The sequence below is a fragment of the Mycena indigotica genome, assembly GCF_014461135.1.
Source record: "Mycena indigotica strain 171206Taipei chromosome Unknown Mind.scaff0009, whole genome shotgun sequence".
In the NCBI taxonomy this organism is placed as follows: domain Eukaryota; kingdom Fungi; phylum Basidiomycota; class Agaricomycetes; order Agaricales; family Mycenaceae; genus Mycena; species Mycena indigotica.
The window spans coordinates 4205711-4219769 of NW_023503008.1; the positions used below are offsets into that span (position 1 = coordinate 4205711).

General features: G+C 50.2%; 4 protein-coding genes across 4 annotated transcripts; 2 read left to right on the forward strand and 2 right to left on the reverse strand.

The window, feature by feature from the left end:
• Nucleotides 1-408: 408 nt before the first annotated feature.
• On the reverse strand, nt 409-1240 carry MIND_01108200 (uncharacterized protein; the record flags this gene model as incomplete). Its single annotated transcript, XM_037367648.1, has 3 exons — nt 409-436; nt 490-915; nt 966-1240. 3 exons carry the CDS (start codon nt 1238-1240, stop codon nt 409-411), a joined length of 729 nt encoding a protein of 242 aa, XP_037217042.1.
• A 7657-nt stretch (nt 1241-8897) lies between these two features.
• On the forward strand, nt 8898-9650 carry MIND_01108300 (N-acetyltransferase; the record flags this gene model as incomplete). Its single annotated transcript, XM_037367649.1, has 5 exons — nt 8898-8965; nt 9012-9036; nt 9085-9175; nt 9223-9519; nt 9568-9650. The coding sequence occupies exons 1-5, from the start codon at nt 8913-8915 to the stop codon at nt 9648-9650; spliced, it is 549 nt and encodes a 182-aa protein (XP_037217043.1). The 5' UTR covers nt 8898-8912.
• A 725-nt stretch (nt 9651-10375) lies between these two features.
• On the reverse strand, nt 10376-10819 carry MIND_01108400 (uncharacterized protein; the record flags this gene model as incomplete). The annotated part of the gene is made up of 3 exons (XM_037367650.1): nt 10376-10556; nt 10607-10706; nt 10753-10819. 3 exons carry the CDS (start codon nt 10817-10819, stop codon nt 10376-10378), a joined length of 348 nt encoding a protein of 115 aa, XP_037217044.1.
• Nucleotides 10820-11706: 887 nt separating this feature from the next.
• On the forward strand, nt 11707-12102 carry MIND_01108500 (uncharacterized protein; the record flags this gene model as incomplete). Its single annotated transcript, XM_037367651.1, has 1 exon — nt 11707-12102. The coding sequence occupies one exon, from the start codon at nt 11707-11709 to the stop codon at nt 12100-12102; it is 396 nt and encodes a 131-aa protein (XP_037217045.1).
• Between the last annotated feature and the right edge of the window lie 1957 nt (nt 12103-14059).

The following is a 14059-nucleotide window of genomic DNA, read 5'->3' on the forward strand; positions in this document are numbered from 1 at the left end:
GACCGGAATCGGGCGCGTCTCCGGGCCGAAAGGGAGGTTCCCCTGACAGTATCGTATCCATATTGCCAACATTAAACTACACCATCAAAGGTCCCACTCACCTCTAAAGGGCAGTTTAGTATGCAGAACTGCTCCCAGAAGCTAGCAGAAACAGGTGAGCCTCAATATGGATGATTTCCACACCAATGATCTCCCATCAAACCGATACGATACGATACGCGCACTGAAATTGCATATCGTATCCGTATTTTGACCGATATATTCAAAATATATCGGCCGTATCGTATCCTTGGACAGCACTAATGAAAATAGACGAATGGGACTAACTCCCAACCACATAAGTAGGTGTACAAGTCATGATAATGCTAGAATTCATGCAGGGGAGTCCACAGACTGTCTGTGCTAGTGCTACATCACCGCGACAATGACCTGGATTCTAATTCCTGGTCAGTTACTTATTCTCCCTGCGATAAATGCAGAGCGACTCACGAGTTCATAACCAAACACATTTTGGCGCGCCACCCATCCCTATCCCAGGCCGGTAGGCCAACCGCATCGAGAAGCGTCTCGAGCTCCGCCTCCCAGCCGGGGACCCGCGCAACAGCAAAGTCACTCAGCGCGTGGTATTCATTTGTGAAGTACGTCCTGCTGTCTTGCCACGCTCTGTTCGGCGGGAGACGACGGACGAGGGCAGCTTGCTGAAGAGAACATGCCGCGCTGTAGACGCGGCGGAGACGGTCTTTCAGTTGGTCGATGCGCGCGTGGATTATGCGTTCGGCACGTGCTTCCGGTACGGTCACACTCAAGGCATGCTCCTGTTCTGGTGAGGCTACCGCTTCGTGACGAGCAGCGTGTGCGGTGAGGTAGTCACAGTGTTTGTCGGGATGAGCTCGTCGGCGTTTGACGTGTCGCGAGCTGCACGACATTGTCAGCTTCGCTGGCAGTCCCCAAGGGCAAATGCTCACCTTGTTACCCGTAGAGAGACCGTGGGCAGCACCATGGTGGACTCGAAAGAGTCTCCATGTCCCTGTTTCTCCAGGTCGTAGTAGAACTGCTTGAGCAGCACCTCTTTCCGCAGATCCTTCGGTCGGCTTTTGGTGACGGGCTTGGGGGTAGCCAGAACGGGAATGGCGATTGGTGCCATTGGCGGGGGCGAGTGGCCTCTGGAGGAGGCGGCAGTCGTAAACAGGCGCGTTGACTTCGCGATGGGGAGGCAAGAGGATGCCGCAGCCGTAGTCATATGTATGAGTCGTGGTCGCCTAGTGTTGATTTCCGAGAAGTCGGCGAGCCTGTGTTCTGCGTGTGTTCAAGCAGAGGCCGGGAAGGACTAGTTGAGAACTTGCCGGAAATAGAACTTCGTTAATGCCCGTCTTATACCCTCCGCGCCAGACAAGGCCATGGAATCATGCACACAATTAGCGGATGCGCGCTTGGAAGACGAGACAAGAGCGCTATTGTGCCCTCCTGGGCCAGTTGGCGGCGTGGGACGGATGGAAATGGACAGCTGGCAGTGTTTGTGGGGCCGTGTTGGGGATTCAAGATGTCTCGTTAGACAAGCATCGGCATTTCGCTGAACGGTCGGTTCTCGAAGGAGGTTGGATGCAGACAATGTCTAGCCTCGATTGGAGATGGGGGCGTGTGTAGACTCGTCTTGCTGATGCCCTTCATTGGTGGCAGTGAGGCTTGTGGGTCCCTTCGCTGATCGGCGGCTCAAGCTCTGTTACCTGTCGCACTTGCGATACAGATGAGATGGGTGAAGATTGCCGAAGGACTTCCAATTGTGCACGTCGAGATTCCAGTGACCTTTGTGTCCAGATGTGCAACTGCTTTTGTGAACGGTATGGGAGGATAGATAGAAATGACACATCTTGGGTTTGACAGCATTGAAAATACTGAGAAGAAGAAGACAACTTGGTGGCCGGCAGTCGGCGAAAGACCTGGAGAAACGGGTTCTGTGGCGGAAATACAGTGCAAAAAAAGAGTCACACATCTGCTTGATAGCTCAGTCTGCCTGGGGCCCGTCTTTTGAAGGGAGTTGTGGGTGAGATGGTTGACAGTCGCTAGTGTCCCCGTCCCGGAGTCGGTTAACCCGCGCATATACTTTGCTGTGGGCTGACGATAGTCTAAGCGTTCCGCAAGGTTGAAGGCCCCGAGAAGCTGATGGCAAGCCTTGTCCAATCGATCAAAAACCCATTTTTTTTGACGTATCTCCTTGATTTCGGTCGCAAATGTAGCTCTCTGGCCTTATAAACTACATGAAATTGTGCGCATCGATGAGAGCTACACGCCCATATAAAAATTTCCGTCCAAATTCGCCCAGGGGCGTGGGAAATCAGCCATCAAGATGTCAATCAAAATGGGTTTTTAAGGCCCGATTTTGAAAAAAAAATTAAAAAGTCGGGCATATCTGGGGAACCGCTGCAGATTGAGGGACCGCGTTTGTTGGAGGACTTAAAGGACCCTCTTGCGCATCTTTTCCACCCTCCAACACAATCATTGGGGTTGGTGGTCGCCGGCAATTTCTTGGCGGGCGTGGACAACCCTTGATGGCAGCTTCACGGGGCCTAAGGTTGAGTTAGCATGGGAGATCAAGCACAATGGGCGTTAGACACACCGTTAGCCACAGTTCCTTCCAAGCTTTCATATGCCTCCGAGCCGCCGCTCGCGTATACGAGTCAACGGAATCTTCACAAGAACGCGACAAGCACGGTCTGTCACTCGGGCCTTGAACTTGAAAAAAACTCCTCATCAGTCGTGTCGCCGCTCAAAGACATGCGGTTTTGAGTGGCATGCGTCACGCATGCACTGGGAAGAGTATTGTATCAAGCATTTAGCATCAGCTGCAGCGAAAGAGCAGATGGTGGAAGAGTAAAGTGCGGCGACTCCACGAGCATGTGATCAAACGATCCAGAACGATCCTCTCTTTCCGACGTCAACTGCCGATCCACGTTGGTCGTGGCGAGGAGAACTATAACATTGTAAGAGAATCAGAACGCTCTTCATCTTGCTAACAAACTACCAGAGCCTCATTTTAGAGTCGAAACTTTAACCCGAGACCATTCAAGTTGCTTTGGTTCCAGGTTTCCGCGATGACCAGCTGTGCCGCGGATAGAGCTCTTCTGGGTGAATTACAAGAGAAAATAGACAAAGCTGAAGAATATATAGCGGGTCTACGACTAAAAATGGCCGCGCCTCGTCAACGACTCGCACAATACACATATCCAGTGCTCACATTGCCGAGCGAGATCGTCGTCGAAATTTTTACCCGCTACCTGCCTCCATACCCTCAATGCCCACCCCTCATCGGCCCCGGCTCGCCCACATACCTACTTGGTATTTGTCAACTCTGGCGGACGATTGCGCTGAACAGCCCTACGTTACTGTAGCATTTTATTCAATTCGGCGCCCGAAATCGGTGTGACATCGGCGCCGAAATGAAATGTTCGGCATCTGGTGGCTCCAAGTGTGACCGCCGAAAATTTTGGGCAGATTTCGGCGCGGCCCGCAGGGCCGCGCCAGCCAAAAATGGTACATCAGCCGAGGGAATTCGGCGTCTAGGCTGTCGAGTGTGACCGCCGAAAAAATTTCGGCATTTTAAGGCCGGTGTGACGCGTGACCGCCGAATTGAATAAAATGCTACAGTATGGCGTGCGATCGAAATGGATCACAAGAGAGCGGACGCAGAGCTTGCAGCAACGTGGCTGCAACGGTCTGGCGCGAGTCTTCTTTCTCTCAAATTTGATTTCAAGCCAAGCTCAGATGGGCCTACTGCAGTCAATAGTGATGTCGATCGCGTCGAACTTATTCAGACGGTGACAAAGCATCGTCACCGCTGGGAATACGTCAACTTTCATGTCCGGCATTTTCAAGTCGCACGCCTCTCTGGTGCCGCTCCTGCACTCGTAGATGTCGATATTGTTGGATGGGACTCTCCTGATCTTTTATCTTCTTGGCACAACACTGCTGCCGTGTCGTTTGACCCCGCCCCGTGTTTGCGCTTCCTCTACTTATGGGACATCCCTATTGCGCACAACTTCGCTTCCGTGGTATCAATTGACGACTGTGACCCTCTTTGATGCCGAACTATCCACTTGCGCTGCTGTCCTTGCAGCTGCGGAGAGCCTCGAGTGGTGTAAACTTGTCATCCAGTCCTTCAATCCTCTAGGTGTCCCACACTCACCCTTCGAATTCGTCCTCCCGCGTATCCATACGCTTGTGTTGCTCCACAGCCACGCCGGAGGCGGGACTCTCGTCAGCAGCAAGGAGCAAGCTGACTATCTTTCCCACTTCCGCGCTGTTCCCAGACTACGAAATCTAGAAATCTCAGGAGCGTTATTAATATTACCGGAAAATCCACTGGCAGGGACAGAAGCGGAGAGCGTTGAAGAGGCTATTACTCGCCTGCGAGCCTTTATCATGCGTTCTGGGTCCTTGCTGCAACGTGTGAGGATCGTTTCGCCAGAGGATGATGGCTTGCTACACGCTTGTCGAGCAGCATTTCCAAACATCAAGTTTTTTCACACCCAGACAACCAGATACAATTTCCAAGGACGCATGGAGGACGGATAAGTACTGGAATCCGGCTGAGCATGAGAGCAGTTCAAGTAGCGCCATTTCCGACTCGGAATCAGAATCAGATGGGGAAATTTGAGGGAGTACTTGCTTGATTTCTTCAATTTTCTATTGATATACTCACTGCGGGAGCCTGTTTCAATTAATTATATGCCTAAAATCAATATATCAAAAAAAAAACACCTTTGCACTCAAAGGAATTTGTCCCAGATTTGCCTGCTTACATGAGAAATAGGTGCAATCAATAGACTTAGTTTTTGTCACCCAGTTTTAGGGCAGATCAAATGCTCTTTTTGGACCAATTTTTGCATGAAAATGGGACCAAAAATATTCACTTATATGATCCAGGGCCCTGATATATATCATACTAGACAAGGCTGGGGCTACGCTCCAACTTTGAATATTGCTTGAACAACATGAATTCCCAGATTAAGAACATTGCCACTTACTACAGAATGGCATATAGATACCCAATGGTCTTGACTCCTCTTAAATATCTGGTCTACTATTGTTGCTAATATATCTAGATTGCAACGTTAACCCAAGTCAGTAAACTTTATATACTTATTTCTTAATTAGTGGGCAATTTGAAGGCAATTTGAGAATACTTACTTAGTACACACTTCAGTGTTATTATGTTAAATAACCTTAGATATAATTTGTTTATAATACTGGGTGTACGATATCACTTACAGCTTTGCATCCTAATTAGGATTGGTCACATTTTACAGCTTTTCTTACCAATTCAGGGTTATAACAGCAGTCACTCCAAAAATGGAAGTGTAGAGTAAATAAATTTTAAAGCCGGTGCCAAACATGTGCATACATTTACACAACATCTGCTTAATATAAGAGGAATAAGTGAATATTTTTTTGACAATTACAATTATATACATGAATAGATTTAGAACCTGTTTCTTCAGTGTCCATGCAAGATCATTCCTAGCTCGAATAGTATCTGGATGTTCAGGGCCTAGCAGAGCTATACGCTGCTCCAGAACCTGTTCTTGCATTTCTTTAGCCTCCTGATATCTCCCAAGCTGACAATATGTCCATGCAAGATTGTATTTGGCTGAAGTAGTAACTGGATGTTCTAGCCCTAGTAGCTTTTTGCGCTGCTCCAGAACATGCTCTTGCATGTCTTTGGCCTCTTGATATCTGCCAAGCTGACACTTTGTTAATGCAAGATTACTTTTAGCTTGGATGGTATCTAGATGTTCAGATCCTAGCAGCTGTATATGCTGTTCCAAGACTTGTTCTTGAATTTCTTGTGCCTCCATATATTTGCCAAGCTGATAACATGTAGATGCAAGGTCATTTCTAGTTGAAATAGTATCTGGATGTTCAGATCCTAACAGACGTATGCGCTGCTCAAGAACCTGCTCTTGTATATCTTGGGCTTTTTGATATTGGCCAAGCTGTTGGTATGTCCATGCAAGATCATTTCTGGCCCAAATAGTGATGAGCCTCGGAGGCTCATCAGCATCGATTAGTCAGCATTGATCCGGATAGGCCGTCCTTCCGGACTCCTTTAGTTCATCTCGTCCTGTTCCTGGTCCTGGTTCCTCTCTCCTAGCTCCTAGTTTAGTTAGTATATAAGAGTGTTCTTAGTTTAGTTTCCATATCATATCATATAGTTTCCCCCAGCAGAGTTTCCCTCAGAGTTCAAAGTCTTTCCTCTTCTTCTCCCTCTCTGGTTGTGCTGTAGCCTTTGGTTGCAGTTAGAGCAGTTTGAAGGGCTCTTGCTTTTCTTGTTCTTTCTCACACCAGTGAGAAAGCTTGTCAATAGTATCTGGATGTTCCAGTCCTAGCAGACTAATGCGCTGCTCTATAACTTGTTCTTGCATTTGTTGGGCATCTTGATATTGGCCAAGCTGATGGTATGTCCAGGCAAGATCATATCTAGACTGAATAGTGTTCAAATGTTTGGGCCCTAGTAATCTCATCCGCTGCTCTAGGACTTGTTCTTGCAGTTTTTGAGCCTCTCTGTATTTTCCAAGCTGGCGATATGTTGATGCAAGGTTGCTTCTGAGCTGAATAGTCTGAAGATGCTCAAACCCTAGTAGATGTATATGCTGCTCTAGAATCTCTTCATATACTACTTTAGCATCTGTATATTTTCCCAGTTGGTAGAAAGCTAAAGCTAAATTGAGTTGAGCAGATATTGTGCTAGGATCCCTTAAGCCTCGGTCCCTTGTTAATCTCTCCACAATGATTTGTCCCAAGATCTCTGCATTGGAAAAAAAGCTAGCAGACATATATATCTTCTGACAAGGAATCTGAAATGGTGCCAGTATCACCTCTGGCCTCAATATCACTGTTTTTAGATGTTGTGCTAATACTAGCTGATCTGTCCTATTGACTGTTCCAACAGCTGACATTCCCAACAGGTTCATTGCCATACTTCTATAATCTTCTGGGTTTGGCAGTGTTAATCTTGTCCACTCATGGGATGGATATAGTAGCCATCATTCCTCAAACTGATTAATGAGTAGACTTCTATATCTCTTATAATCTTTTCAAATAGCAGCTCATCCCACTCCTCATCTTCATCCAAGAACTGGGATAAAAGATTGAGTATGAGGGCTAATGGCTGTGGAACCTGCTCTGGCTCTTCTATCCGAGTCTTCCACTCTGCCTCAGTCCATTTATATTTTGATGCATTTTGAAAAATAGCCTCAGTAATCTGACTATTGTGCATTAAAGAGCACACCTGCATCATGTGTTGAGCAGTAGGAGGCAAGTTGTCAAAGCTGACCCTCCAGGTAGTATAGACTGTATCCTTATAATCCCAGGCCTGTTGAGTTGCCCTTTGATTCCAGTACTTCTGTTTGTTTTTGTTATAAATTTCAAGATACTTTAATGGGTTTTGATGTAGCTTCTGAGATTGAGATATAAAGGCAGCAGCTTGTGCTAGTGCCAATGGGAAATAGTGCAGCTCCTATCATATGTAATTAAATTTTATATTGAATATTATACATTGATAATATTTACCTTTGCCAGTTTCTCAGCTATTTCCCTGTCACTAATCTGTGAAATAGAGCATATAACATCAATGGCCTCATCTAGGGCCAGGCCAGATACATTGATTGACTTTTGCTTTGTATATACACTTAGCTCTGGGTTCCGAGATGTAATTAGGATGTTACCATGATTACACTTGGGAAGGTGCTCCCAGAGATTCAGCTCCACATTATCAGCATTATCAAAGAGGATGAGCCATTCATCTGTGTTTCCTGTCAGCCATGTGTGTGCAGCTGTGACTGAAATTTCTTGATTCTTGATTCTAGCAATTTCTCTGTATCCTGTATCGATAGTATTTTCATTGGTTGCATCAATTTTGAACTGGTTTGTGAATCTGGAGAGGTATAAATATATAAAGGAAGAGTTATTGCATCATACCTTGAGCTGGATTCTGCAATAACTTTGAGGGCAGTCTGTGTTTTGCCTATGCCACCTAGACCAAATAGAAGCACAAGCTTTGGGCTTTGTTGACTTGTCTCTCCAAAGAATTCTTTCAGTTGTGCTAGAATATATGTGCGCCCAGTGAAGTTATCAGATGGGCGAGAGCACCCATGATATGGTTCTGTAGTCAAATTCCTCAGACAATTTAAAGATCATACAGAATATAGTACACTGACTATCTGAGACCATGTCCCTGCAATGGGTGTCAGTTCATTTTCCCACTTGGTGTGACACCTCACTCTGGCAATGTTCCGTGGTAATGAATATTGAAGCTGTCGGTAATTGCTGTTCCTCCACCAGTTCCCCCGTCTCCGCCGCTTTCTGTTCCCGCCCCGCCACCGCCGCCGTGACCACCTGGGAACATTGAATCGGGTGCGGCGGTGGCTTGGCTCAGCCTGAGAATGGATCAACATACCAACGATGTGGATATTTGTCCCAGCAAAGCTCATTGTTCAATGCAAAGAGCAAGAGAGTAGGAGGAGTCGTTGTATGCGTGTAAGGCCGCCTCGTGGTGTCGTGGCATCATCGCTCACACGTCATTCGCGCGTCGGTCCGGATCCGCCATTGGTCCGCCATCAGATGAAGCTAGCGCCGGGTTGATGCTGTAACGCGACCGCGCCCACCACTAAGTGCTTGCTACCTTGGCGGCGCTTCAAGTCGTTTCGAGAGGTCAACGCAGCATCAACGACGGCGGCACATAGCCCACATTTCGTCTTCGACGCAACAAAACTTGGCTCACTCATATATCTCCGATCAGCACTCCCAAACAGGCAATACTTCTGCCGAATGGGGTACCGGCGGCCGGCCACGTGAGCGTGGCCTCCGATCCGCTCCGTGACATACATTTTTTTCCTTGCCCTTTCCTCCCGCCCCACATGAGTGTCCTCCGCCCGCTGCACGTCGACGACCTGTTCCGGTTCAACAATATGTATGTCCAACCCACTTCGGGGAGGGCTACTACTAACGCGACGCAGAAATTTGGATGTCTGGACCGAAACGGTGTGTCGCCTGGCTGGTCGGTGATGCTGTTAGCTGACAACTGCGTAGTACGACCTGGGGTTCTATTTGCAGTACCTCGCGACGTGGCCGGACCTGTGCTACGTGCAGGCCGCGCCGAGCGGGCGGCTCATGGGCTATGGTGAGCAGCTTTTTTGCTCCTCGAGTGTTTTGCACCGAACTTCTTAGTCATGGGCAACGCCGGGCGCGAAGGCACCTCCTCTGACTGGCACGGCCACGTCACGGCGCTGACCATTGCCCCCGAATACCGCCGCCTCGGGCTGGCGCGGTCACTGACCACGTTACTCGAGCTGGTTGCTGACGCGGTATATACCGGCGCATTTGTCGACCTCTTTGTGCGCTGCCAAAACCAGGTTGCCATTGACATGTACGAGGGCATGGGCTACAGCGTCTGGCGGAGGATACGGGAGTATTACGGCAGTCTCGGGCGGGGAAGGGAGGGGCGAGACGAGGAGGACGCGTTTGGTGCGTGAACTCGATTTTTCTTTGGATTTTATTGAAATTAAACTAAAGACATGCGCAAACCGCTCAGCCGGGACCCGTCGAGGCATTCTGTCCGCTCTAACGGGCGCGACGTCATCGTAGACCAGGCGTAAAGCCTTTATATATTCCATTCTACACACCCCACTCACATAATAATTGTAAAGCAAAGCATCACTTCCCATTGCATTCTGTCGCACGGTCCAGTTTCGAAGCGCCATAACAGACTCCTTCTCAACTGTTTGTGTGTCCTCAGGTCAGTCAATGAACACTCACACCACAAGTCTATTCTGCGGCGGCTAATTACCTGTTGCACTGTCGTCGTCGGCTGGATGATGATGAGCCAGGAGACGGCCATGATCAACTCTCGAAACAACGTCGTTTTGCCTGAAACCCTAGGGAGATTCACCCAAGAAAGCCACCACAGTTGCCACGATGGGCGTCTCGTCGGCGGCGAGGTGCTGGCTGCTGCCGTGAGCGCGAAATTTCTCAGCTTTGAGCTCGCCTTTGTCATCTGGCAGCCTTGGTCGGAACGCTTGCGCCATGGCTCGACGGAGCCGCGAGTCGCCCTTAGAGCAAAATAGTGGGTAATCAGCTGCGTTATTCATATGGTAGCGGTTAAGTAACTCATTCGTCGAAATCACGACTGACACCGTCTGACAGTGGTTCGCGGCGGCGACACGTCTTCTCATGCCGCTTCCCCCAACTGGAAGTGTCGCCAACTCAAAAAGACCCAGTCACGTTGCACGCGAATGCGGCAGGGAAATCCTTCATCGGTCAAAAGGGAACTCATCCCAGTTTGGATTCCGAGAGTAAACACATGAATCGGTAACTTAACTGTCTAGCGTATCGGGAAGTTTGCAGCGTTGGCGTCCGACAAATCAGCGTTGGGGCCGCGCTCGATGACCGACACGCGGTAGGCGTGCACCTCCAGGATAGCTTCCACGGTGAGGGGCATCTTCTTGCGCTGGCAATACTCCTTTCCAATTTCGATCGTTTTGTCCACATCTAAGAGGCCTTGCCTTGTAAAGGTCCGAGTCAGAGCTGCTGAACACCGGTCACTAGCACTCACTCTTCAGCCTCATCCCAGCGCTTGTCAGAGCCGGGAATGCGGGAAGCAAACTCCTTCATCCTCTCCCACATGCCCTTCTCCAAAGCCTTACGATCCAATTCTTTAGTGTTGTCAATAAGAGATCTCGGGATAATAATCCTTCTTACCTGGTCCTTGGAGGAGGAGGGCGAGACCCCGTAAGACTGCAGCTGCTGCCATGGGATTCGGGTTCATTTCGAGGCAATAGTACTAGTAGGGAGTCTCAGACTCGGATGCCCACCGAGGGACGACCAGAGTGGTTAGCACTGCCCAGGCCCCAGCGGTGGCGTCGCAGTATGTAACTTGACCCGGCTGGAATCCGATGGCTGGAATCTGATGACGGACCGCTGGCGGACCGACGTGAGATCATAATACAGCACACGATGATGCCACGAGGCAGCCTTACTAGCCCTTACACGCATACGACGACCACTCTCCAACTCGTTGCATCAAACTATGAGCTTTGCCGGGACGAACATCCACATTGTCGGTGTGTTGATCCATTCTCAGGCAGAGTCAGGCTCAAGGGGGGTTCAAGTCTCGAATCATGGATATAGGGTCGGAAAGTTTTTTTCCGACCCCTGGGGGACCCCCCTCCTGCCATATCGGGTAATATGCTCCCACGATTCGCGTCATGTGATCACTGATGCGATCAAAAGGTGGGATAAAAAATTCAATCTTTGGGAAACTTTTTTTTTGCAAATTTTTCTATATATGTGCATGTGTATATGTGTATGTATGTATGTACCTGGAATCTTCAAACACACATGGCAGGCCATATTAACTCTTCAACATGTTCACCTCTCATCTATTACCTGATGATGGGCCTATGTGTAAGGGGAGCATGTGATGTGACAGCTGTGACTGATCACGTGACTGGTCCGTGCGCAGATAGCCCTGTACTTAAGTAGTTGGCTGTGGGGCTGTTCCCCCGGCTTTGGTATCAACTAGGCACCTGGACCCTCATCCCCTGACAGCATACCAAAGCCTCTACATCGACTCTGGCACTCTTCTAGCCCCAGTTGATCCTCTCTATCTCCTATATTCGTCCTCACCCTACTGTGCTTGCCTTCTCTCCTCCAATGACGACTCCTGGCGTCCCTGTCGACCTGTATTCGTACTGCCTGCTCTTGCAGAGCGAAATTACTCGCCTCACCGACCGTCTCGACCGTCTTGAGTATGGTACGCCTGCTCCACCCCCTGCTCCCCCTTCCCCTGGTCCTACATTCCACGGTGTCTGGGACGGCAGTCGCTGGGTTCTTCCAACAATCCCGGCCCCTACCCCTGCCGTCATCGCTGCGGCCCACACTTCCATACCACTTGCCGAAACCTTCCCCCTACTGCGCCCGACACTGTCACGCGCTTCTCTTGTACGCTTGTGGTGCCTGACTCGGCTGTCGGGCATATCGTGGGTCGTGGCGGCAAGGGTCTCCACCAAGCTCATGACACTTCTGGTGCTCAGTCTGCGCGTACTCTGATCGCGCTGCGCCTGGTGAGCGCCGGGTCTCTATCCGGGGAACCGACCAGCAAATCGGTGAAGCGCTTATTGCGCTTGGGAAACGGTTCATGCGTAAGCGTGTCCGTGCGAAGAAGCAACGTCAGCCACCGTCTGCTGAGGGACCTGCTCCCCCTCCTCCTGTCGCGCCTGTGCCTGCGTCTCACGCCACTAAGATGGATGTCGACCGTGCAGCTCATTCACTCAGGAATACTAATAAAAACGTGGCTACTGGTGAAGGGCCATACTCATAAAACCTGGGGAAGGGCTCAAGGGTCACAAATGTCACACTTTTTAAAAAACCATTTTATTCATTTTTGGGTGTTAGATCATAGTATTGATGATGGGATTGATGGCATCAAGATAAAGTGATCAATGTGGAACGATTTTTGATGGACATCAGTATCATTGATGGCTATGTCAGGATACATCAATTTTAGCCTAATTAGGGTGTATACCTTTGCCCTAGATCACAGGCCTACCTAGATGTTTATCCGGGTCTTCGGCCTGAAAAAATGGTGATTTGCCGTTCCATATCTGGTAATATCTTAGTCATAGCTGTCAAACTCATTGAGATATTCACAATTGATTGAATGTCGCATTTTTTGTCACAGTACTCCGGCCATGGCTGGCATGAGCTCCCCCAGGTTTTATGAGTACAGCCCTTCACCAGTAGCCACAGTTTTATTAGTAAAACTGAGTGCACATCCTGGACCGTGCTCCGCACCGCTCGTCCACTGTGCCCCGTGGCCAGTCTCAGGTGCCCCGCGCCCCCACTGCCGCACGTCCTGCCGCTCATCCGAGGGCTTCGACTGCCGCCCGGCGGGCCAGCTGGGCATTCGCGACTGTCTTCTCCCCTCTTCCCGTCTACCCTACCCCGTCAGCCCGCTGCCGCCCACTACCCAACCTATACGGGCCGCGGCTTCCACTCTCCCTACTCCCCAGCCTAACCCTACTCCCTTCGCACCCTCGGTGGCTATGGGAACTCCGTCGACGTTTACCCGAGTCTCGCATACCCAAGGCGCCTCTCCCATGCGGATGGATACCAGTGTGGCTTCCACTCCCATGCAGATTGACGCGGTAGCGCACGGTCGGCAGCGCAATCGACAGACGGCCCAACGAGGGGGCGTACCTGCGCAATCATCGCGTGTTATAGGCGACAACCTCTATTTCCCTGGCGACCCCGAATACGAGTTTGCAGAACCCTACACTCCGCCTATCCGTCGAGGCGACGGATCTTGAGGAGGGGTTGGTGTAAGGGGAGCATGTGATGTGACAGCTGTGACTGATCACGTGACTGGTCCGTGCGCAGATAGCCCTGTACTTAAGTAGTTGGCTGTGGGGCTGTTCCCCCGGCTTTGGTATCAACTAGGCACCTGGACCCTCATCCCCTGACAGCATACCAAAGCCTCTACATCGACTCTGGCACTCTTCTAGCCCCAGTTGATCCTCTCTATCTCCTATATTCGTCCTCACCCTACTGTGCTTGCCTTCTCTCCTCCAATGACGACTCCTGGCGTCCCTGTCGACCTGTATTCGTACTGCCTGCTCTTGCAGAGCGAAATTACTCGCCTCACCGACCGTCTCGACCGTCTTGAGTATGGTACGCCTGCTCCACCCCCTGCTCCCCCTTCCCCTGGTCCTACATTCCACGGTGTCTGGGACGGCAGTCGCTGGGTTCTTCCAACAATCCCGGCCCCTACCCCTGCCGTCATCGCTGCGGCCCACACTTCCATACCACTTGCCGAAACCTTCCCCCTACTGCGCCCGACACTGTCACCGCTTCTCTTGTACGCTTGTGGTGCCTGACTCGGCTGTCGGGCATATCGTGGGTCGTGGCGGCAAGGGTCTCCACCAAGCTCATGACACTTCTGGTGCTCAGTTGCGCGCGTACTCTGATCGCGCTGCGCCTGGTGAGCGCCGGGTCTCTATCCGGGGAA